At 45.7% G+C, this 24356-nt stretch overlaps 1 protein-coding gene across 4 annotated transcripts in view; it reads right to left on the bottom strand.

Moving 5' to 3' along the window:
• Positions 1-6113: 6113 nt before the first annotated feature.
• The window catches only part of LOC125741957 (uncharacterized protein C7orf50 homolog), a 90238-nt gene continuing 71995 nt past the window's right edge, over positions 6114-24356 (bottom strand). For all 4 annotated transcript variants that reach the window (XM_049013531.1, XM_049013533.1, XM_049013534.1 and 1 more), the window contains exons 4-6: positions 15946-16175; positions 7554-7635; positions 6114-7025 (exon numbers count right to left, since the gene is read on the bottom strand). In XM_049013531.1, coding sequence (XP_048869488.1) covers positions 6843-7025; positions 7554-7635; positions 15946-16175 — 495 coding nt within the window. In that variant the 3' untranslated portion in view covers positions 6114-6842. The remainder of the gene's footprint in view (positions 7026-7553; positions 7636-15945; positions 16176-24356) is intronic.

Genomic DNA, 24356 nt, shown 5'->3' with positions numbered 1-24356 from the left:
GGTGCTTGTGAGTGCATGTGCTGCGATGGACTTGCATCCTCTGCCTGCCAAGCTTCAGACTTACCCTTACCGTCATTGGGCAGGGGTGTGGGAGCGCCCAAGGCTGGACTTTGCCCTGGATGGGATGCAGATCCATCACAGGGGATGAAGCACGCCAGATGTGATAATCTGCTCCACCGCTGTTTCCAAACCCAGTCATTAGGGTCCCCAAGCCAGTCCACATTTTTTCTCTCAACCAATCAAGAACACAGAATACTTGGTATAGATGTGTTGGGAGCTGGGACGGAGCAACAATGTGGACTGCTGGGTGTCCCTGAGGGCTGGGGTGGGAAACACTGTGTGGCTGTATGTTCATGATATCTGCCTCTCAATATGATGTCTGTCCATCCATCCATCCATGTTTGGAGAGGGTAAATGATAAATATCAGCGCATTCAGAAAGAATGCTTTTATTGGCTGGAAAGCAAAGTACAGTGCTCAAAAAAAATTAAAGGAACACTTTTTAATCGAAGTATAGCATCGAGGGATATTAATCTGGTCAGTTAAGTAGCAGGGGGGTTGTTAATCAGTTTCAGTTGTGTTAGTGTTAATGAAATTAATAACAGGCACACTGGAGAGGTAACAATGAGACGACCTCCAGAACAGGAATGGTTTAACAGGTGGAGGAAACTGACATTTTTCCTTCCTAGTTTTGCATTTGGAGATGGTCAGTGTCACTACTGCTAGCATGAGGCGTTACCTGGACCCTACAAGGTTGCACAGGTAGTCCAACTCCTCCAGGATGGCGCATCAATACATGCCATTGCCAGAAGGTTTGCTGTGTCTCCCAGCACAGTCTCAGGGGCATGGAGAAGATTCCAGGAGACAGGCAGTTATTCAAGGAGAGCTGGACAGGGCTGTAGAAGGTCCTTAATCCATCAGCAGGACCGGTATTTGACCAAATGATCAGAAACAGACTTCATAGAATAAACCTTTATTATCCCACGAATGAGAAATTTAGGTGTTACAGAGCTCTTGCACAAAAACGTAATATAGAACAATAGGAGCAGGTAGATACACAAAGATATAAATACAAATGTACAAAAGTTTTGGAAATAAATAAAGATGTACAGAGATATGTACAAAATGTACAGAGATATGTACACAAGTGCGGGGGTGGGGTGGGGTGTGAATGATCCTGGTTACAGCATGTGATATGTCAGTTAAACATATATGAGTAAAAAATACTCACGCTAAACTGTTATAATGTCTGACAGCCGCTGGTAAGAATGACCTGCGGTAGCGCTCCTTCCTACACTGTGGGTGTAGAAGTCTATTGCTGAATGAGCTGCTCAGAGCTCGTACAGTCTCATGCAGGGGGTGGGAGGTGTTGTCCATAATGGATGTTAGCTTAGACCGCATCCTCTCATCCCCAACCTGCTCGATGGATTTCAGTGGGCAGCCCAGGACAGAGCTGGCCCTCTTCACCAGTTTGTCCAATTTCCCCCTGTTCCTCTCTGCAATTCCACCACACCAGCAGACCACAGCATAAAAGATAGCAGATGCTACCACAGTGTCATAGAAGGACCTTAAGAGAGTCCTGTTCACCCCAAAGGATCTTAGCCGCCTAAGCAGGTGAAGACGACTTAGACCCTTTTTGTAAACTGCCTCAGTGTTTGTAGACCAGTCCAGTTTGTTGTTTAGGTGAACACCCAGGAATTTGTACTCCTTCACCGTTTCAATGTCCAGACCCTGGATGTTCACCGGTGTAGTAGGAGAAGACTTCTTGCTGAAGTCAATCACCAGTTCCTTCGTCTTGCTGGCATTAATATGAAGATGGTTCAGTTCACACCAGCTGACAAAGCGATCGATGACCCCCCTGTATTCCAGCTCGTTCCCCTCTGACACCCGACCAACAATGGCAGTGTCGTCTGAAAACTTCTGTAGATGGCAAGTGTCCGTGTTGTAATTGAAGTCCGCAGTGTATAGGGTGAAGAGAAAAGGGGCAAGTACTGTTCCTTGTGGGGCCCCCGTGCTACAGACTACCACCTCAGACACACAGTCCCGGAGTCTCACATACTGGGGTCTCCTGGTGAGGTAGTCCGTAATCCACGCAGACAACTGATGGTCCACTCCCGCTCCCTCTAACTTCCCCCTCAGCACTGAGGGCCGGATTGTATTGAAGGCACTTGAGAAGTCAAAGAACATGACTCTCACAGTGCTCCTAGCCGTCTCTAGGTGAGAGAAGGCCCGATGCAGCAGGTAGATGACAGCGTCATCCACCCCGATGTTCGGCTGGTAGGCAAATTGCAGCGGGTCCAGATCCCTCCTGACTAGCGGGCGAAGGTGGTGAAGTACAATCCTCTCCATGGTCTTCATCAGGTGTGAAGTCAGGGCAACAGGTCTGAAGTGGTTCATGAGGGTGGTCCGACGTCCTCTAGCGGGCCCTGTACTCATTGCCTGGCACTGTGGAGCTCAATTGGCATTTGCCATAGAATAGCAGAATTGGAAGATCTGCCACTGGCCCCCTGTGCTTTTCAGCTCAGTGATGCCCTGGTCCAGATCTGTGAGGAGATCCCTCAGGACACCATCCATCATCTCATTAGGACCATGCCCCAACATTGTCAGGCATGCATACAAGCACGTGGGAGCCATAAAAGCTACTGAGTATGATTCTGAATTGCTGAATTGAAATTTTGGCAAAATGGCCTGCTGCATAATTGTTTCACTTTGATATTCGGGGTGTCTTTGAATTCAGCCCTCTGTAGGTTGATAATTTAATTTCCATCAAACGATGTGGCATCCTTTCATTCCTAACACATTACCCAGTCTGCATCTGTATAGATATCCAGCATGATTTTTTTCCCCATTGATATCTGATGTGATTTCAAAGTGTTCCTTTAATTTTTTTGAGCAATATATTAAACAACTGAATGTGCAGTGTGAAGAATGTCTGAAATGTGAAATTAGTGTTCATTTGCATTTTACAGTTTATGGAAACATGTTTCATGTTGCCTGCCATCAGCTTGTCTTTAAGTGGATTTATAAAAATACAGAAATGTATGCTGGCTTACAGGGATTCATAAAAGTGGAAAAACAGATTCAGAGATGCAGTACATTGGAGCCACCACTGTGTGTCCCCACAGACTTAATTCTTCTTTTCCTGGCTCATGCAGAATGATGTTTGCGGTTGTGCATTCCAATCTCGCCAATTTAGGCAAACTGAGGAAGCACAGAGGTCAAGAAGATACCATGGCAACTGAGTAGAGCAGGACAGCAAAATATGATTGCATGACTATAAAGTAAATGCATTTCACATTCAGCCTTTCTACTACATTTTGTAGTAAGGAATCAAGGACTCCTGGTGAGAACCAGATATTGTGATTCTTTTTAAATGTTTCATTTCTGTGCTCTGCCACCAAGGAATTGATAAAACATGGATTTCAGGCCACATGTTTAACAATCTCTCATGTGACAGAAATGTTGAATAATCATTCAATTGACACACCGTAATGAGAGGTGACCGCGATATTCACATAAATCCAATATCAGATATTTTAGATGATGCAGCTGCAAATTAAATGTCCATTTGAGTGAATTCCATTGGTCCTTTAGAGACTTCTGACTCACACTAGTAAATATGTATTAAAAAGTAGGCTGCTAGCATTAGGCTGTTTAATCGCGTGATGCAAACCCAATAACACTGTGAATATCCATTTCAGAAGCCCCTGAGTAGATGGTAGGGTTGTGGGTTTAAATCCCACCCCCATTCTGAGTATGGAGTTTGTGTGTCCTTCCCGTGTTCTGCAATTCTTCTCCAGCAGCCCAGAAACGGGTGGGTGGTGATTTGTAGTCCCTAAAGCCCTCACTGAATGTGAGAATTTGTACCCTGTGATGGACTAACATCCCATCCAGCATGTACCCCAGCCTGTGCCCTGTGCTGCATGGAAAAGGCTCCAGGCCCTGTACTGGATAAGTGGTTGGAAGGTGGGCATACGGATATATTTAACAACACTAACTATTGCTGTGCCTGTAACACTCCGATGTACCACTGGCACATGTTTGCTTTTGCAAAATCAAAATTTGTTGATAAGTCACAAGCATCCACCTCAGAGCTGATGTAGGTCAGAAAAGATGTTGAAATGTAGCCGTTAGCTGGTGCGAAAAGCACAAAAACTAAATTACACACAATTAATGTCACTTTCAGACTCCCACAGACACTGTGAAGTTCATGCTTTCTGTGAGCACATCGGGCTAAGCTTGGCATGTATACCAGGTTATCATTATACTGAATAACAGCTTTTAGTACGTTAGATACTCAGTAGTAGTAATTACTTCCAGTCTTCCCTGCCTATTCTACAGTCGAGGATCACCCACAGCCGTATGCACATGACCTGCCCGTCGCATTATTCCCTGATCCGCATGCCCTGCGATCCACCCACCCTGTACCAGTGCCACCTAGTCACACTCCACCTTGTAACCTTCTGCAGTGCACAGGGAGAGGGCTTCTGGTGGTAAGCTACTGGTAATGATTACGCCCCAAGCGACTGTGCGAGGGAAGCAGGGAGCAGCGAGGTTACCGAGCTGTAAAGCAAACCCTGGCAGATGCTGTGAAAGCAGGCGGGAGGCTGCAGGCCACGCCGGAGCTGCATCCTGTTATTTCGGCATCAGGGCCTGTGCACTGCATAGCGACTAATGCTGCCCACAGGCTGCAAAACAAACCGACTGGGTGTTTACTGTCGCAAATGTAAGTCACCTGTTTCAGAAACCAGCCTGAGATCAGCTGCCCCCCCGATTGCTGCAAACGTATTATGGGCTGTAATGGTCCATTTATGACATTAGACCCACCACTGCATGGAGTTTTTAAAAAGTTTTCCTGATAATTATGCTATTTTCTCGCTGGGGAGGCTGCGCATTTATGAGGCGATGGCTGTATGTGGTTCCCTATTGCGTAAAAAGCTTTTACAGACGGGCTGCAAAGTGCTGACTTGACTCTGAGCACGTTAATGGGAAACAGAGGGAGCGTGCAGAGGGTGTGAAGAGCCCCCGCGAGGGGGGGGGCTAATGCAGTGCTCAAATAGGCTCCCTCACGCTGCGCACGGACACCAGCCAACTGGGGCCGCACTAATTCCAACAGACGCCCTCACTCTGCCCCCCCCTCCAAGACAAATAAACCCACGCCACCTTCCCAGAATTCAGCACTTCACCTCCAGCAGACTTATGCATGGATCCATTCCCAGTGTTCCCAAGGTTGTGGGTTTGAATCCCGTGGCTGGAAAGCGTAATCGTACCACCCCTGAGCCCTTCAGCAAGGCCCTTCACCCCAAGGCTGCAGGGCACCGGCTGACCCTGCTCTCTGCCCCCAAGCTCTACGTAATTTTACTTTAGACAAACACATCTGCTAGAATAAATAAATGTAACACACTCCCCATAACCAATGTCCATCCAGTCACAGCAAGCAGAAAAGCGGGTGGCCAACAGTGATACGACAAATACTGACATTTCAAACTCATAACATCCTCAGACAGCATGGCACTCTCTGTCTCCACAAACCTTAAACCTTGACTGGGTGGAAATACATAGATAAAATGAAAGCATTTCATTCCCAGATGCAGAAATCCCACTGGCCATTAAATATATTTTTATACAGACAGCTTCCTTCACGGGACCTCTTTAAGGGCCACAGTGTGCTAGTCAACACAAAGATATCCTCTATCACAATCTTATTTCTCCAGTAGAAAGTGACCAAACTATGCTTTTCAAACCCCTTCACTGTCAAAACCAGACTCACAATAAACATTTTAGTATTTTAGTGCTTATTACTTCATTGATATAATAGTAGTACTAGAGACGCAGGGTTGGCAGAATGGAGTGTCCGTACTCTGACCCTGGCTGAAGGCGCCCCCCCGTCGCCTTCCACACCGCTGCTTACACTGCTGATGCGTGACCGTCAGGCACAGCGCCGGGCAGCAAAGTGGGGTCTTCAGCAGGGTCACACATGCATGCCAGCCTTGGCTGGCGCCACTTTAGCACCAGGCACACATACCTGGAATTAAAGAGACAGTCGCCCACACGCTCAACTTCCATTATTTAAACACTTTTAAAATTTAATCAGATACTACCAAATATACACTGTTGTTCTTCAAAGCTTTTATTTCATGTACAATAGATGTCTTTTCAAAACCCTTTAGCCACATAGAAAGGAAAATTGAGACAACATGATGTATATAGTTGGTAATAACGATCTTTCCCCTTTTGTTAACTGGAGAGCATTGTGATGGTCAGTGCAGTCACAGAGAACTTTTGGACAGGCAATCGCACCAGTCTCATTTGGGGGACGCGTCAGGTGGAGGAAATGACTGCTGCATTTCACAAAATCTTCTATGTGAGATTAATTCATATATAAATATATAACACACAAGAGATGCAGAACTTCTAACTAATTTTAACTAAGCTAAAAAATGAATGATCTTTTGACAGGCCTTGTTTTTACCCCAGAAAACCCTAGCATAAAGCTGACAGGTGTCACTACATGCTGCAAGTTGATATCTGCTACTGGTTGGTTGCTTTAGGTTTCCATCAACTTAAATAAGGGATTCTGGTTCACGTCTGTTGACTGAATTTGACAAATGGGTGGAACCACCGTTCCTCTTGTATTGGCTACTGAACATAATCGTGTATACCTCACAAAGGTTCAGGTGCACAGTGAAAGACTGACTATCATATGCTGCAAGTTATACTGGACTGAGCTGCTCTCTACATGTAGCACTGAAAGCCACCCAAAGGCCAGCTGGAGATGTGATCCAGGCACTCCTGTTAGCTGGCCAACAGAACCCCAGGGTGTGAAGGTTATACTGGGCTGCATCAGGACAGCAGCTGGACGACCTCCCTGGCCCTCTGCGCCCTCTGCTGGCCGCCGCTCTGCTGCGCCCCCTCCCCCTCCAGCTCCCGCACCAGGGCCTCTGCCTTCTGCACTGTGGTGTCCCGTGCACTCCCTCTCAGCCCCTCCAGGTAGGTCAGCAGCACCGCAAAGTGTTCCTCCGGGATCTGTGGAGGAGGGCTGGAGGTGTGAAACGGGCTCACATACGCCCCCTAGAGCCAAATGCCCGCGGTGAACGAAGCAGAGGGCCTCACTAAATGGTGACCTCAAAACTGAGCAAGATGGCTTAAAGTAACAGCTTCTTTGTCACAGCCTCCAGGTTTGAGTGGAGTGACCAAAACATGAAGATCTGTGATCGCCAACGTGTCAGATACCAAGGTTTCAGGTCATTAAGCCCTTCACTGGTTGAATGAAGTACTTCAATGGTCTGAAGTCCATTCTTGAAATGCCAAGTGCAACAGTTAGACATTAGATCAGCCAGCAGTGTAGACACCTTTAAACAACATAACATAAAATTGTTTTTACAGACAGGCCTTTTAGTGATGTTGATCATCTTTGTTTTATTACCTGTGACACTTGTTCTTGAAAGGTGTTGCATAAATAAGTAAATAGGGCAAGTACATAGAATAGAGTGCCGTTTCTGGGGGGTGGGCATTAGGGGACCCTCTGCACGGCCAAGGCCTTTGGGCCGTTACCTTCTCCGTGTCGAACATGTGCTGCAGCAGCCACGTCTGCCTCGTTTTCTGGAACTTCCATTCCGCGCGCTTCTCAGACCAGCTGCCAAGAAAGGAGAGCTGATCAGGATGCCTCGCGGACGCAGAGCCAGCCCGTTAAACCGAGGGTGACCAGCGAAACAAGCCGGCTGGATGAATCTGTTACTGGCAGGAGCTGGTACAGCAAACCCATTAGAATGAGACAAATTAAACATGGACGGCAACACGAGGTTCTAATATTCTGTGCGCGATCTGACAAATGGTGCTGACGAAATGGAGAGTAATTTCAATGTTAGTTGTGTTTTGGGAACAGTTATACCTAAGTGCAAGCAATCTTTATTAAGATTAAAGGTGGCACTTACTATGATTTTTAAGTACCAGTTCACTAATTAAATCACTTATTAAAATGAATGATAAGCAGAGTGCTGGGAGAACGCGCCTCACTCCTCTTTAAAATCCAACAAAATGCCTTCATAAAAATAACCGCACTCTGCAAGCTGAAGACAGACATGACCTTTAGCACCTGATGAAGTGCGACTTTATTCTGGGCTGGGGGAGGGGACTGCAGAGGGATGAGGGCCTGCATGATGAGGCACTTGAGAGAATCTTGTTGACCCGGGTCATTCCAAGGGTGGCGCTGAGGCGGCGCTATGCACAGCGCCGGGCCTCCGCCAGCGGAGTTTCACACGCAAAGCTATGCAGCTGCTCAGACATTCCCTGCATAGTCGGCACTGCCTTAGAAGAAGGCCTCGAACTGGGAGCACACCAGCTATCTCATAACTAAGAGAGGGGACAATAGCGACAGGGATCTGCTTGCATATAATGCAGAGGCAGTATTTTCACAGTACAGGGATTTACACACTGCATGCAAACGAACTGAGAAGTGATTTACAGCATCTACATTTATATTTATTTAGCAGATGCTTCTGTGTCCAGCGACATATGGAGAGCAGGGCCAACTGGGGATAAGGGCCTTGCTCAGAACCTCACTCTGCCAGCCACAGGAGTTGAATTCACAACCTCCTGGACATAGGCACATGCCAAACTGCCTAAAGGACGCTAACTGCCTGAGCTAAGCACTGTCCTTGTTCGTCACATGAATATTAGTGAAAAGTAACAGAAACTATAAAGGAAGCAACTGAGGAAAAATAATATTAACTTAACCATCACATTGGGTTTTAGATTAAGATCCATAACTGTATCCACAACTAGTTAACTGTGAGGCAACCATCAGCAAAGAAATTCGGGATTTGAACAAACAACCTTCTGAGCACAGGCCCAAAGGGCTAACCTGCAGACTAACACACCACACACAGAAGTAACTGATAGACAGATAAGTTTGAAATCACTGCTCCATCCCTCCATCCATCTGCTAACCCTTTTATACAGCTAGGTTTACACTAACAGATTTTATCCAAGAAACAAGTATGAATCACAATATTGTAGTAATAAGGCAGCGAAGCACACAGGGATGGTATGAAAATGAAATCATCCACAGGTCTGTTTTTAATATGCCGCTGGTGAAATGCCTGATAACAGATGCGCCCAAACACCCCCCCCCCCCCGCCTGAAGGAAGCCATTTTTGAAACCCCTCCAACAATAGGGGCAGTTAAGAGGAGGCACATGAGCAATCACATGTGTAGCACATCTGGGGGGGCTCTGTTGGACAGCCCATGTGTTTTGGTGTTCATGAAATCTAATTGATCTTCGATGGATTGAAAGAGCTGATTACTACTAACGGCAATTTAGGGACACTGCATCAATCAAGGTAAGCTGCAGCGCTTTTATCTCAATGAAAGGTTTCTCCTTTACCTGAAGACCCTGAGTAGCAGGATAAGCGGCTGGGAGATGGACGGTGTTTATCTAGCTTTGCCTGTCGGGATAAAACCATCCAAGAGGCTTTGAACTGAGCCTTAGCAGCGTCGTTCTGTAAGTCGACCACTTCGTCTGCTTTAAAGCCAGGCTCATCTGACTTTGACACGTTGACAAGGAGCCTGACTAGACGATGCGATTCTACAAGGGTGGTAGGAGCCTCGGAAAACCCTCACCGCAATGAGGCCAGACCTCAACATGTTTCTCCACCCAGAGTTTTGTAGAAGGAAACCATGGTTTTATCGCCAGTTAAGCTGACATGCACGCATATCAGTACAGTGTCTTTATATACTCATGACCACCAACCCACACGCGTGTGCACACATACTCACACGCACAACTGTATACATCATATATTCATATATTCATACCCTGAAAGGCCCCTGCTTCTCTTAACCCAGAACCTTTACCTCCAATGGCCCCACTTTAGACTTTCAATGTTCCTGCCATGTTATTTTTATATGAAGGAAATACGCTTAGTGAGTATTGATTTGAACTTGGCTGCTGTGATGGTAAACATCATTGGTCACTATGGCAATGTATACAGAGTGAAGGCAGATCCCAGGCTTCCAGGCTGAGGTGTCTCCTGCTTTTCTGTTCAGTACAGCGACTGAGTCACACACTGCAGATCACCGATGGCCCGTGATGAAGGAACGATCGCATCACTTGACATTAGGGCTGTCATGTCTCGGGTCAGTCAACGGTCACCATACAACTTCCTCAAATTCCAGAATTAAACAGCAGGAGTAACATTTTGGGCTCATATTTAATTTAATTAAATTGGGGGGCGGGGGAGGCCAGTTCTGCTATTCTGTTTTTCTCTACATGCTTTCTAGATCTCAGAAGACCAATTTACCATGGCTTTAGCATGCAAAACCTGAAGCAAATATTTCTGGTGACGCAGCCCCAGCAAGCGTTAAAACTAAAACATGGGTAAGAGCTCAAGGGCGTTTTACTTACACAAAAAGGTTCTGACAGCAGAAGGAAAAATGATTGGTTCAGAGAGATAACCAGATTGTAGAGGAGGTGGGTTAAAGCAAGTCTAAGTCCTGCCACCTCTAGTCGCTTTAACCCAAATCTTCTACAATCTGATTGGTTGTCTCTTTGAACCAATAATTTTCCTTCTGCCCTCAGAACATTTTTGCGTGAGTACAATTCTCACAAGCTTAATAAGCCCTGTAAGCATCAGTCAATGGCAATATAATAGGACGTCATTGGAAAAGACAGGTGGAGAAGAAGCAGAGTGATGCACGGCGCCCAACGTGTGGCTGGCCCTGTGCGTTCAGAAACCCGACTCCTCCAGCCTTACGCAGTCACTCCCACCCTCCCCAGAGCGCTTGTGCTCCTCTGTGGGAACTCGGATAACGCTAATGGGGCTCTGTTAAGCAATGCAGGAAATGTGTTTACTGTTGTTTAAATATGGCACCATAATGAAGAGGGGGAGAGGGAGAGCAAGCCAGGGGAGGGGCACACATACATTCTACAGAATAATGCCTCTGTATACCAAAGTGGGACAGCTAGCTCCGCAATGACTGACGCCACGAAATGTCACATAAGTCTTGTGACATGCCTTGACCTTTTGGTGCCAGATTCCAGGTCCTCACATGCTGGGCTCCTGACTAATTAACCCTCGCTACTCTGTTGACTGAAGGTACAGCATTATTTAAATCATGCCAAACAGAACAATGCGGTTCAGGGTCAACTGCAATTACTGCATGAAACTTAATCAATTGATACGTAACTCTGATTAATCAATAATACATGGTCTAATTAGACAATAAGTAGTTAGGCAATCAATTAGAAGCTTCTTATACTATATTATATATATATATATATATATATATATATATATATATATATATATATATATATATATATATATTTATTTATTATATTATACTATACTATCAATACATCTCAACTCATACATAACACAGTTTTCACATCTTAAAAACAAGTTATTCGCAGAATTCATCCAGTTATTAGTGTGATAAGAGTAAAAATATTCCTGTTTGGATGAAGAACCAGAATACCTGACCAGTACACCCAGTGCTCCATTTTAGCTTGACACTTCAAGTAAAATATCACAGCCTATTATTAAGACACAAAATAGACTCTAAAAAATCAGACTGACGCAGCTTAATTAAAGGGCAGAAACAGAGATGATGTTCTCCTTATAAAGCCATCAGTGAGCGACTGTGGGAATGCATGTAAGCAGTGTTCCCATTGGAGGAGTCAAGAGCTCTGTATGAAGGCAGCGAGGTCGGAGGAGGTGTGGAGGATCATACGGGCCATTTTTAAGTCAACGATTCTTTCAAGTCCTAATTCTCGCTAAACTGAGCCACGTCCCCTGCCTGGCCAGGCATCTCTGAGCCTCTGTGAGTGGAACAATTCAGCTGCTGGCTGTTAAAGTGTTACCACAGCTTACTGCCTCATCCATATGGCGTGGGACCGGCCAGGCTCCAAGCAAAGTGGCCCATTCGACACTCGCCTCTTTCGCTGCTTCTCGCATATGCATGACGGCTGCCATGGGTGAGACATGCCCCGAAACAGCTCTGCGGGAGAGAGGGACACGTGCAAGGGGCATGAAGGAGATTTACCTCGGGATCCCATCTCTAATAAAGCGAGGTCATCCTGCGCCCCCAACCAGACCCGCATATGTCATTACACTTTGGCCCCATACTTTTGCTGACCTCATCGCCCTGACAGGTAGCTGGGGGGCACCTTGCCATCAGGACACCGGGGCAGCTCAGCGAAACCCCAGCCCCCTGAGTCACCAGATTCAGGGCGCGCAGCAGACATATCTAGATTTACACCTTATAAACCTTATAAATCAGCTAATCTGCTGACACCCCTTACGATAAATGTCTTTATGATTCATTCGGATTCTACCACACTTATAACCAAGTTTCCTAGCAACCGAATCTTGTCACATACATTATTTTCTTTCACCGCATGAAAAAAAATCACAAACAGCACATTGGGCCGGAAGCAGTGAAGCTGAGCTGGACCCCCCCCGGTCTGCACGGGCTGCCTCCTTCCAGCACAGCTTAATGACTTTGACTGCTCATCCCATCATCTCAGTTTCTCTTGCTCACGGCTCATTTAGGCTAAACACACCTCCTGCTCTCCCCGGCGAGCCGCTGCCTTCTGCCTCTCTGACCAAACATAAACACTAACCCTGTTTTTTGGAAAAGCTACAGATATTTCTCAGCCCATCGGGTGCCATGTACAATATCTTCAGAACACACGCAAAAAAAAAAATAAAAAATCTTCTTCACTTCTAGCGCGTGCACTTTATTTCCAGTAACTCTATAGTAGTTCCTTACTCCTGTGAATAATCAAGATTTCGACCAAATCTGGACCCAAAAGTAAGCAGATCCAACCTTGAGGTTTAGTGCCGTACTTAGTCCGCCATGCTTTCCTGTTTCATTCAATATATTTTTAAAATAAATTCAAGGTTAGCCTAGCATGCCTTAGCACAGGCCAGTTCCAGCATAACCACACTATAACAAACAAAAGTTAACGCAGCTGGCTGCAAGAGTATTAGTAGTATCTTTCCTTCTGGAGGAGTGTCATGGGCGGACAGGGACAAGGTGTTCTGCTTCTAATCAGAGCGATGTTTGTTTGGCGAACACCAGAACAGGACGAAACCCAGCCGCGCAGAACAACTGAAACCAGATGACGGCTAATTGGTAACATCAGCAAACCTCGCCCCCCCCCCCCCCCCACCCCCAACACCCCAGCTCTACCATAAAGGGAGGCAAAGACAGGCCTGCGGTATGGGGACATGTACACCCCCACACTCAGCCCTGCACCCCCACATGTCAAACAGTTTCCTGGGTCTCACAAAAGCTTGAAGATGCTTCCCTTGCTGCGATGATGCTCAGTGTCTTTCTCTGGAAGGGTCTACCCAGCCTGCATGAGTTTGGTCTCCATGGCAGAAAAGCTCAGGCTCTCTTAAGAGGCTTTGGAATAAATTGTAAAGTCTTTTTTCCTGCTGGATTCTCTCCCACTCATACATATATAAATATAGTTTGTACATACTGTCAATCGCTGATAAAGTTCAAAATACTAGACACTTGATATACTTGATTTAAAGGACTTACTGAGTCACTTAGCACTGAGGATTTGAACCTTTGAGATTCAATACTCAAGTATTCAAAGTGGTATTCCTGCCAGATACTGATTTTTAAATTTGAAAGTTCCCCATCTAAGAAATTTAACTGAGATATATGCGTTTTGCTGAAGGTTTGGAAGGTTATGTTTGGCTGTCTGGGGAGAGAGCAGCTTTTAGCGTTTTACCTCCTCTGTGTGTGTGTGGGTGTGTGTGTGTATTTTCCAGTGAGGGCGGACTTAATATGCAACACTGCACATCCCAGAGGATCCCTGGTACATGCCGCCCATCCCTCATACTCTGAGCACTTCCTAAAGTGGACTTCCTGTTTAATGCCTGTTACCCCCGCAGGACAGACAGCGATTGGCAGCACGAAGCAAGTCGTACGCAAACCAGACTCCACTCTTCCGTTTTTCCAGTGCTGAAAACAGAATGTCCTGCCTGGAGCAGAAATTGTCTGAAGAGCATTTTTTGGTCAAAGTGATGGACAAGACCAATATATACGTGTGTATTTTGACCACATCTACAAATACTACACAAAATGCTCTCCTTTTGCTTTCAGATGTGCTGGACTGACTTCTTTTTTGTAGAAGTAGGAACACGCAGCAGGGCTGAGAGAAAGCAGGTCACATGGCATCATCCATATTACTTACGATGGTCTGCTGGTAATGCAATATCCAGCCTATTATTTATGCCATTCTGTTTTTACCAAACCCAGTAGAATGTCCCCAGCCGGGGCTCTCACAATGGCAGGATGTCCCGTGCCAAGCAAATAAGAAAAATATGTCTTTTCATTTCTGTCTGACTGCATATCAAAAACAGAGCTGTTATGAATCCTGAGGTTAGGCATAACAAAGGGGGGACAAACTTGTTTATGAATTCCTTCAAGATGGAAAAAAGAAGCCGCAGAGCAAGGCATTCTGGCAAAGCTCCAGGCGATGAATGCGAGGGCTTTGTCTTCAGGAATACTTGACATAATTACAGTAAGTAGCATCCGGGCAGCATGAAAATCAGAGGGATTATCACTAGGATAATCCACCATTGGGATATTCTCCCATTGTGACAATCATTTCTCATTGTGACAATCCCCCATCAAGATAATCTCCCATCGTAACAATCCTCCATCTTGATAATCTCCCATCGTAACAATCCCCCATCCTGATAATCTCCCATTGTAACAATCCTCCATTGTGATAATCTCCCATAATTATAATCTCTCATCGTAACAATCCTCAATCGTGATAGTCTCCCATCATGATAATCACCCATCATTAATCCCCCATCGTGATAATCTCCCATCATGACAACCCCCCATGGGGATAATCTCCCATCGTAACAATTCTCCATTGTGATAATCTCCCATCGTAACAATCCCCCATGGTGATAATCTCCCATCAAGATAATCTTCCATTGTTACAATCCCCCATCATGATAATCTCCCATCATGACAATCCCCCATCATGATAATGCCCCATCGTAACAATCCCCCATCGTGATAATCTCCTATCATTACAATCCCCCATCATAATAATCCCCTATTATGACAATATCCCATCGTAACAATCCCCCATCATGATAATCTCCCATCGTAACAATCCCCCATTGTGATAATCTCCCATCATAACAATCCGCCATCATGATAATCTCCCATCATTACAATCCCCCATCATAACAATCCCCTATTATGACAATATCCCATCGTAACAATCCCCCATCATGATAATCTCCCATCGTAACAATCCCCCATCGTGATAATCTCCCATCATAACAATCCGCCATCATGATAATCTCCCATCATTACAATCCCCCATCATAACAATCCCCTATTATGACAATATCCCATCGTGACAATCCCCCATTGGGATAATCTCCCATCGTAACAATCCCCCATCGTGATAATCTCCCATCATAACAATCCGCCATCATGATAATCTCCCATCATTACAATCCCCCATCATAACAATCCCCTATTATGACAATATCCCATCGTGACAATCCCCCATTGGGATAATCTCCCATCATAACAATCCGCCATCATGATAATCTCCCATCATTACAATCCCCCATCATAACAATCCTCTATTATGACAATATCCCATCGTGATAATCCCCCATTGGGATAATCTCCCATCATAACAATCCGCCATCATGATAATCTCCCATCATTACAATCCCCCATCATAACAATCCCCTATTATGACAATATCCCATCGTGATAATCCCCCATTAGGATAATCTCCCATCATAACAAACCGCCATCATGATAATCTCCCATCATTACAATCCCCCATCATAACAATCCCCTATTATGACAATATCCCATCGTGACAATCCCCCATTGGGATAATCTCCCAGTTGTACAGGGAGGACAGTTCATCTCTCACCATGTGAGATACTCCAGGGCCAGCTGGGTGGCTGAGGCCTTCTCCATCTCATGCTTCTTCACCGTCTTCCCCTCTGTTTTCAGCCTCTTCTTCTCCTCCTTATTGCGTAGCTTCTTCATCTTTCTCTCCAAAACGCGCCTCTCCTCTGGACTCAGGTCATCCTCCCCGCCTTCCGGCTGCCCTTCCTCCACCTCTTCTTCTGTCACCGTAGACGCCCTGTGCTCCGAGACCTTCAACCAGACAGATCTGTCAGATGGGCACTATCCCGCACATCTCTGCTACAGGCTTCAGTTTCACCCTGTTTCCTAAAAGCAGGGCATTAAGTACGCAATACATTATTCATACATGGAGTTTTCCCATGTCATCAGAGACAGTGTCTGCAGCACCTATCTGCCATTTAATTCCAAACGTGACATTTTTATACAAAGCTGCTCACAGTCCCCTTCCACTTACATAATCAGAAGCTTTACATGAATGACTTAAGTACCACAAAGACACCACTATGTTAAGCCACTGCTTAGACCAAGGCTGGTGTTGCAGTTTTCATCCTTTCATTTGAGCTGCTGTCCAAGACTGCTGTGGCTTTTCTGGAAAATAAACTAATCTAATGATTCTAAGACTTAACTAGGGAAAAACAAACAGGAAAAATCAGTGGAACTTTGAGCTGCAAATCCTCCAAAGCAGAGATACACATACGTAAGGTTTCCCAATCTGTAGATCTCTCCCCCCCCCCCCCCCCCCAGCTCGTTTCCCCATCCTCCTTATTGCAAGACGAGAAAATCTAGAGGACTTCACACTCCCCTTCTTTTAATATGCTGAGGGTGCTTGAAACAGACATGTGACCCCCAATTCTGAGAGCACATTGGCAGACCATTAAGGTTACAGGGCATTTCACAGGGCCTGTTAAATCTCTAGAGAACACACATTCTCCTAGACCATGACAGACAAACAGTGTTGTGTTATTTAGAGAGGATGTGGGGCTTAATCACAAGCCCCCCTCCCAGCATGATCCAGTGAGCTCTGGGGGGTAAAATGCTTCCTCCAAAGGCCACAGCCAGTGGCAAGTAAATCACCACAGGCGGATATGTGGAGGAACAAAGCCTGTCTGTGTAGTGTCAAAAAGGCTGCTCTGATTGCCAGAGTGACGGTGTGAGGAGGACAGCGAGCAGAGTGACGTGTGAGGAGGACAGCGAGCAGAGTGACGGTGCGAGGAGGACAGCGAGCAGAGTGATGTGCGAGGAGGACAGCGAGCAGAGTGACGGTGTGAGGAGGACAGTGAGCAGAGTGATGGTGTGAGGAGGACAACGAGCAGAGTGACGGTGTGAGGAGGACAAAGAGTAGTGACAGTGTGAGGAGGACAGCGAGCAGAGTGACGTGTGAGGAGGACAGCGAGCAGAGTGATGTGCGAGGAGGACAGCGAGCAGAGTGACGGTGTGAGGAGGACAAAGAGTAGTGACAGTGTGAGGAGGGCAGCGAGCAGAGTGACGTGTGAGGAGGACAGCGAGCAGAGTGACGGTGCGAGGAGGACAGCGAGCAGAGTGATGTGCGAGGAGGACAGCGAGCAGAGTGACGGTGTGAGGAGGACAGTGAGCAGAGTGATGGTGTGAGGAGGACAAAGAGTAGTGACAGTGTGAGGAGGACAGCGAGCAGAGTGACGTGCGAGGAGGACAGCGAGCAGAGTGACGTGTGAGGAGGACAGCGAACAGAGCAACGTGTGAGTTTGACAGGGAGCAGAGTGATGGTATGAGGAGGACAGCGAGCTGAGGGCTGCTCTTACTTCAGATAAAGCAATCTGAACAGAGAAATACGTTAATAAGTCTAAAACTGACAGTGGAATGTGAACAGTGACGGAAGCCATAATTTTAGGCTGTCACATGAGAAAAGCCCATTTAGTATGCAGGGTGACGCAGCCCACTATCCAACAGGTGGCTATAAACGCTCTTCCCGCCCCCACCCATCTGGCTCCCATTTCTCATATCTTTCTCCATCCACACACTGTATCTCCTGCACACAGTCAGTCTGGCTCTGAATAGCAGAAAATCAAGCCAGTAAAACTATCAGCCAAACTTCAGAATGAGTATGTAAGGCATCCCTTTGTTTAAAATATAATTGGCCGAACGAGAAATAAAAGGACTTTATTCTGCATACTTCTCATGAAACCACAGAAACACCCACTGTCTTTATTCAGACATTCACAAACTCAAATTCATTCACTAACTGAAAAAAATTGAGACATTTAATGACCAAAAAAAATGTGATAAAATCTTACTAGATCGTTTGAAGGAATACATGTGGGCAGCTTGTGTCTCAGTGGGTTAGGATGCTGTCATCGGAAGGTCACTGGTTCAAATCCCATAGTTAGCAGGGTGATTTCACCATTGGGCCCCTTAACTGACTCAGCCTGCTTTCTCAAAAATGTACATCGCATTGAATAAAATCATCTGTTAAATAGATGTAATGTAAATATTTGTGGAGTTTTAGGGGGATTTGGGGTTTTGCCCATTCAAAGAATCGAGCAGGAACCGAACCCAGACAGACGTATATGATCGCGGGACTGAATGTGCGTCAGACAAGCCCCCTTCCTCGCTGCTTTCCCCCTCTCTCCTCCAGATGACCACCCTTCTGCTCCTTCCCCGCCTGCTATTAGCCCCCCCCCCCCCCCCCCCCCCACATACACACCCGCTGGGTCCGATTCAGTCCTGGCTGACAGATGCCCTGCAGGTTTCTCTTCTCACCTCCTTACCAAACTTTCGTTCAACAACCTGAAACCCACAACCGGAGAGCGTCCTGCCTTGATGCTGGGATCCCCAGGCACTCGTGCAGCTATAGGGATGCTGCTTACAGGCCTCACCATTATTACTGTAAATCTTGGATAATATTTCCGCCCAGTAAAACCAGAACCAATTACACTGTGGCTCTCAAGGATGCGACAAAATTGACCTGCAGAGAAGCTGCAGGGGATCCAACTGGGGTGAGATGAGCCACTATACTGGATAATGTGACCCAGGCAAAGGCAGGATGTGGTGAAACCGCGCCGGCCCCACATCATTCACCGCAGAGCTGAAGAAGAATTAAAAATGTCGCCCATCTGCCGGAACATTCTGTCTAGAACAGCAAACCGAACTGCTTGGATTCAATTAACAAAATGGTTTTGGAAAACAATATCTGAATTACAAACCAACTCACTCACATGTCACCCATGTTGTCTACGTTTCCACATTCGTTATACCTGAAATTATAACGCCGCACAAGCACAGGGGATTTCAACCAGTAGTTCTGAAGCGTTTCTCTCAGTAGAAGGCAGCTGCTTCAGTTGCCCAGTATCCCTGCATGTTATGTTATCCTGTTATGTAACACACATAGTCAAGGTGTTTTATCCATGTGGAAACCAACTACACAGTAATACTATGGGAGGGGTTTATCTCTGTCAGTTAGGGATCAGTACCCATCTGCAGGTGCTCCACAAGGATGTGTGTTCGAATCCCTTAGCTGGTAGAGTAATCAAATCATCACTGAGCCCTTCAGCAAGACCAATACCCCAGGTCCTCTAGGGGTTCCGGGTGCTCACTGACCTCCAGCTTTCCTCACTCCTTGCTTAGGACAAAAACGTCTAAAAACAATGTTGATATCCACCAAAGAAACATGCATACAAATCTATTCTTTCTGTTACCCATCCAACAATCCAAATTAAGTTTAGGCCACAAGAAACAGAAGGCAGGACAGATCCTATACAGGATGGCATTAGATGGACACATATTTAAAATGCATAAATAGATGCTTGGAAAAGCAATATGAATTAGTCAAGAACTAAGACATTACCAGCATTTATAAAGATGTGTATAAGGCATGGGCGCAAATTATTACAATAACCCTAACCAGGAAATACAATACCCCCCAAATAATCATACTGTTTTGATGAATGGGTTTTGATGATGAGGAGTGTCTCCGTGGAAACACGGCTGAGAAAGCTAACTCCACCCCCAGGCAGTTCTTCAGACATCAGCAACCAGCGGGAGTGGGAGCAGTGTTAGCATCACCCATGGGTGGAAAGCATGTTACACAGTTTCACATGGGAAGCAATAAAAAAAGCCAATAGGATGTTGGCTTACATCTCTATGTGTGTGGAGTTTAAGTCAAGGGAGGTGATACTACAATTAGTCCTTGGTAAGACCCCACCTAGAATATTGTGTGCAGGTTTGGTCATCATACCTTAAGAAGGACATTGCTGCCTTGGAAAAGGTGCAATGTAGAGCTATGAGAATGATTTCCGGTCTGAGAGGAATGTCTTATGAGGAGAGGTTAGCTGAGTAGAATCTGTTTATCCAAGAGCAAATAAGACTAAGGGGGGGACATGATAGGCATATAAGATTCTAACAGGTCTGGATGCTGTTCAGCCAAATGGCTAATTCAGTATTAATTTAAATACTAGAACTCGTGGGCATATGTGGAAATTAGCAAAAGAACATTTTAAAATGAATTTGAGGAAGCACTTCTTTACACAGCGTGTAGTTAGAGTATGGAATAGTCTTCCTGCTAGTGTAGCACAAGCTAAAACCCTGGGTTCCTTTAAATCAGAGCCAGATAAGATTTTAACAACTCTGAGCCATTAGTTAAGTTCTCCCCAAACGAGCTTGATGGGCCGAATGACCTTCTCTCTCTTGTAAATTTCTTATGTTCTTATGGGGGGGTCCACTCTCAGACATCAGCAAAGGCGATCAATGGACTGACTGATTCTGTCACACGCAACATGTGACACATGTTCCGGACAAAGCCGGAATCTTGACAATGAGAAGCCTAAATTACAGCCATTTTGTTCACTCTACAGATCAAAGGATCTTTAATATGCAAGATCATCTGCGTTTTCCTTATCAGTTCAAATACCAATCGCTTGCATTCTGTTCCGGTGGTAACTATGGATACATCGGCAACACAACTCATTTCACAAATCTTTTTTTTGGTTGAATTTTTTTGAGTTCTTCCAAAGCACAGTCAGTCTGACGATTCCTATAAGTTCTACGTAGATAGAACAACTATAAAGTAAACAGCAAACTTTGTAATGCTGAAGCAGAGAAGTAGGAGGCAAGAGAACGGCTCCGACATAGGGTTGCCATGACGAGTGAGAAGCGGCTCTGGGCCAGCAGGTAATATAATCTATAGTGATAGGCAGCTGCCCCCTGCCAGCCTGAGTGACTCGGGGGGGGGGGGGGGGGGGGGGGGCTAAGCAGGCTGCACAGAGAGGGTTTGCTGGGGAAACCAGGAGAAAAGACTGCCAGTTTCATTGGAAATTTCATTATGGCTGTCTATTGTGCATGAGGCAGCATTTCTGTGATTATCTGAAAGGCGTCATCCTGATTTCGCAAGTCAATTCCCGGTAACCTTCTCTGATTAATGTATATTACATCTGAGTTTTAAAATAACTTCTGTACATTTCTATAAGAATATTGTAAAAACAATTGTTGGTAATTTAACCCTAACTAGTCTTGTTATGATGGAGTCCACAAAAGTAGTAAAGACTAGTAATCTGACGACACCCACTGTAGTTTACCTTAAACTAGAAAGTCAGTATTCCAGAAAGCACTGGGAACATAATTTAAAGCATGCGATTAAAATACTGAAGCTGTTACACAAATTAAGTTTGCTAAGTTGCAAACAATGCTAATGACTAACAGTGAGTGTTACAACTTAACATCGCCACATAAAAGGTAATAGGTAGATAGAATGGATTCAAACAACGTTTTCAATAGGTCATAAAATTACAGAACATCACAAGGTTTTTATGAGTACATAACTCCCCTGCAGCTTCCAGTTCACCCCTACATAAGATAATCTCCGTACATTTTACGGTAAAAGCTGAAATTCATATCACGACAGGTCCGTCCTGAATCGTCCTCAGCGTGAGCGGCACCGCAAGTCCAGCAGCCACCGTAATACAATGATGCAGTTATTTTTCCTGCTGGGAAAGCAGACAGGCATTTGTGGGGGCGATGACCTCTGTGGGGGGCCAATATAGCTGGATGATTCCAGATTCTGGGGGCCTAAGTGTCCTTTGAAGAGTTTAGCCATGGTCTGACCCATAGCAGCCCACGGGCCCGCAGGACAAAAAGGCACTGCTGTGTGACCTTAAGCGGGCAGCTCCTACACGCCAAAGCATTTCGTGTTTTTTTTTTTTTCTTCGACATTTCAAAAGTCTTACTGGGATATAAATTAAAAGAAATACTGTATTTGCCATTTGTATGTAAGTGCAGCTACATAGAAATTATTTCATGTCTGAATGTGGCACTCATGCAGGAGAGAGTCAGAGCGAAGGGTCAGCCTTGCTCCGGGTTACCTGGTGCATTTGTCAGGGTTTGGAGCTCGAGGGCCCGTGCCAATCTGAAAGCGGTGCCACCTGATCGTTATTGCTTGCTGTGGGAACAGAGCTATCCTTAGACAGGTGTACAGGAGAAATCGCACAAAACTCTAACAGGAAATATGCCTAATAATATCAATCAACACAAATGTAATACATTTCAAATATACGGCTCCACGTCACATGCTAGCACAATATTCACCGCACCTGTGACAGTGCATGAGTGCTAGAAACCTACTTTCTCACAGCCAAGGTCAACGCAGAGGAGAGGAATACATACAGTATGATACTGCAGGCTTGTAGCCACATAGTAAATTAGTGGGTTTGAACCTCCCCCCCTCCGAAATTTTTTTTATTACTGGTCAGACATGCAGTCAGATAGTGAACAAGTAATCTGAACCCATCATGAAATTTGCTTTAGCCCCCTCCGATCTGCAAAAGCCCTAGATGGAACCCCCTACAAAACTAATTTGTCGCTATAGGCCCAAACTTGTATCCATCTATTTATTTTTTTTTTACCTGCTTGTCCTATGCAGTGTTGCAGGGGTCCGGACCCTATCCCAGAAGTTACGTGTGCACGACACGGAATAACCCAGGATGGGGTGGCATACACACCGGTGACACACACACTCATACCTACAGGCTGTTTGGAAACAGCTCACTTTAGCATGATTTTGGACTGTGAGAGCAAGCTGGAGGAAACCCAACAATGACACAGGAAGAACATGCAAACTCCACACACATAGAGTCGTGGCAGAGACTCGAACCCTGGTCCCAGAGGTGTGAGACCACAGTGCTAACCCTCACACCACTGTGCCAGTGTTCAACTAACAGTTTTTTGCATTTTCTAATTTCTATTTTCTGTCTAAGAATCCTAACAGTTTGTGTTTATTCATTGGGTCTGTCGTGAGAGAAAAAGTATCTGTTTCTGAAGTGGGGGGGGGGGGGGCTGGAGTGCCTCTGATCAAAGTAACTAGGAAATTAGAAGGACAGGCGTATTGCGACCCTCCCAGCTCCATGCCCTTGGCTCCTCCCTCTCCGTGGCAACCGACCAGCTCACATCGCCAGTCTGCCGTACCGCCGGTTCCCCGCCAGGCCGCCGCCCTACCGGTGACACGTTCCGATGGAAAGCAGCTTGACACTGAAACATCAGTGGAGCAGCATTTCCGTGCCATGGGGTGGGCAGGAGGGGAGAGAGTGTGACAGGGATGCCCTGAGGACAGACGGCAGGTGGCAGGACATTCTGTCCTGACCGCACGGCTCGAGTTTCCTCTCACTCTGCCGGGACTCTGCTCACCTCTCCCGCTTTACACTCATTAATCATTGTTCCCTTTCTCACAGAGACAGCACACATATTAGCCTTATACCAGCAGCTCATATGCAGTACCCACGCAGCTTTTCTTCCATAATACATTTTCTGTTAAATACTTGAAAATAAAAACACATATAAATAATCAAAGCAGCACAAAAAACTGTGTTCATAGAAAGTGAAAACTGCATTTCGCATGAGCCGTTATTTTTCTTGATGACAGCTTCGCGAACACAATAGGCAGGGGGTCACCTGACGTGCCTTCCAGCACTTCTGAGAGAGGGGGCTTCTAGGTCGCTCAGTTCCTGCCACACCAATTCTGTGGGACTGGAAGCAGCACAGGCCAGGTTATTGGCCCATAACTTCCTATCATTTTCAGATAATTCTTGCACGATCTGGAGACGTGTTCTTGGTTGCTATCTTGTTGAAGAATGCAGGACTGCCCCAGCATCTGAAACCCTAACGTGGTGGTATGCCTTTGAAGTGTGCTTTGATAGCCACTGCTGATTTGCTAAGGGTCACCTAGCAACACAAGCAGAACTTATGTGCTCATCTGCTCTGAGTCTTACAAATGCAAGGGAAATGAACCCAAATACTTCAAATTTTCACTTATTAATCTATAAGGCTGATTTTTACTCCTGTTAAAATAAAGATTATTATGATTCCAAGGGCCAACAAGCTTCTGACTGGTACTGTAAACTGTACACACGCGCACACACATACACACACACACACACACACACACACACACAC

The sequence above is a fragment of the Brienomyrus brachyistius genome, chromosome 5 (genome assembly GCF_023856365.1).
Source record: "Brienomyrus brachyistius isolate T26 chromosome 5, BBRACH_0.4, whole genome shotgun sequence".
NCBI classification, from domain to species: domain Eukaryota; kingdom Metazoa; phylum Chordata; class Actinopteri; order Osteoglossiformes; family Mormyridae; genus Brienomyrus; species Brienomyrus brachyistius.
This window is presented reverse-complemented; position numbering and strand designations above follow the sequence as displayed.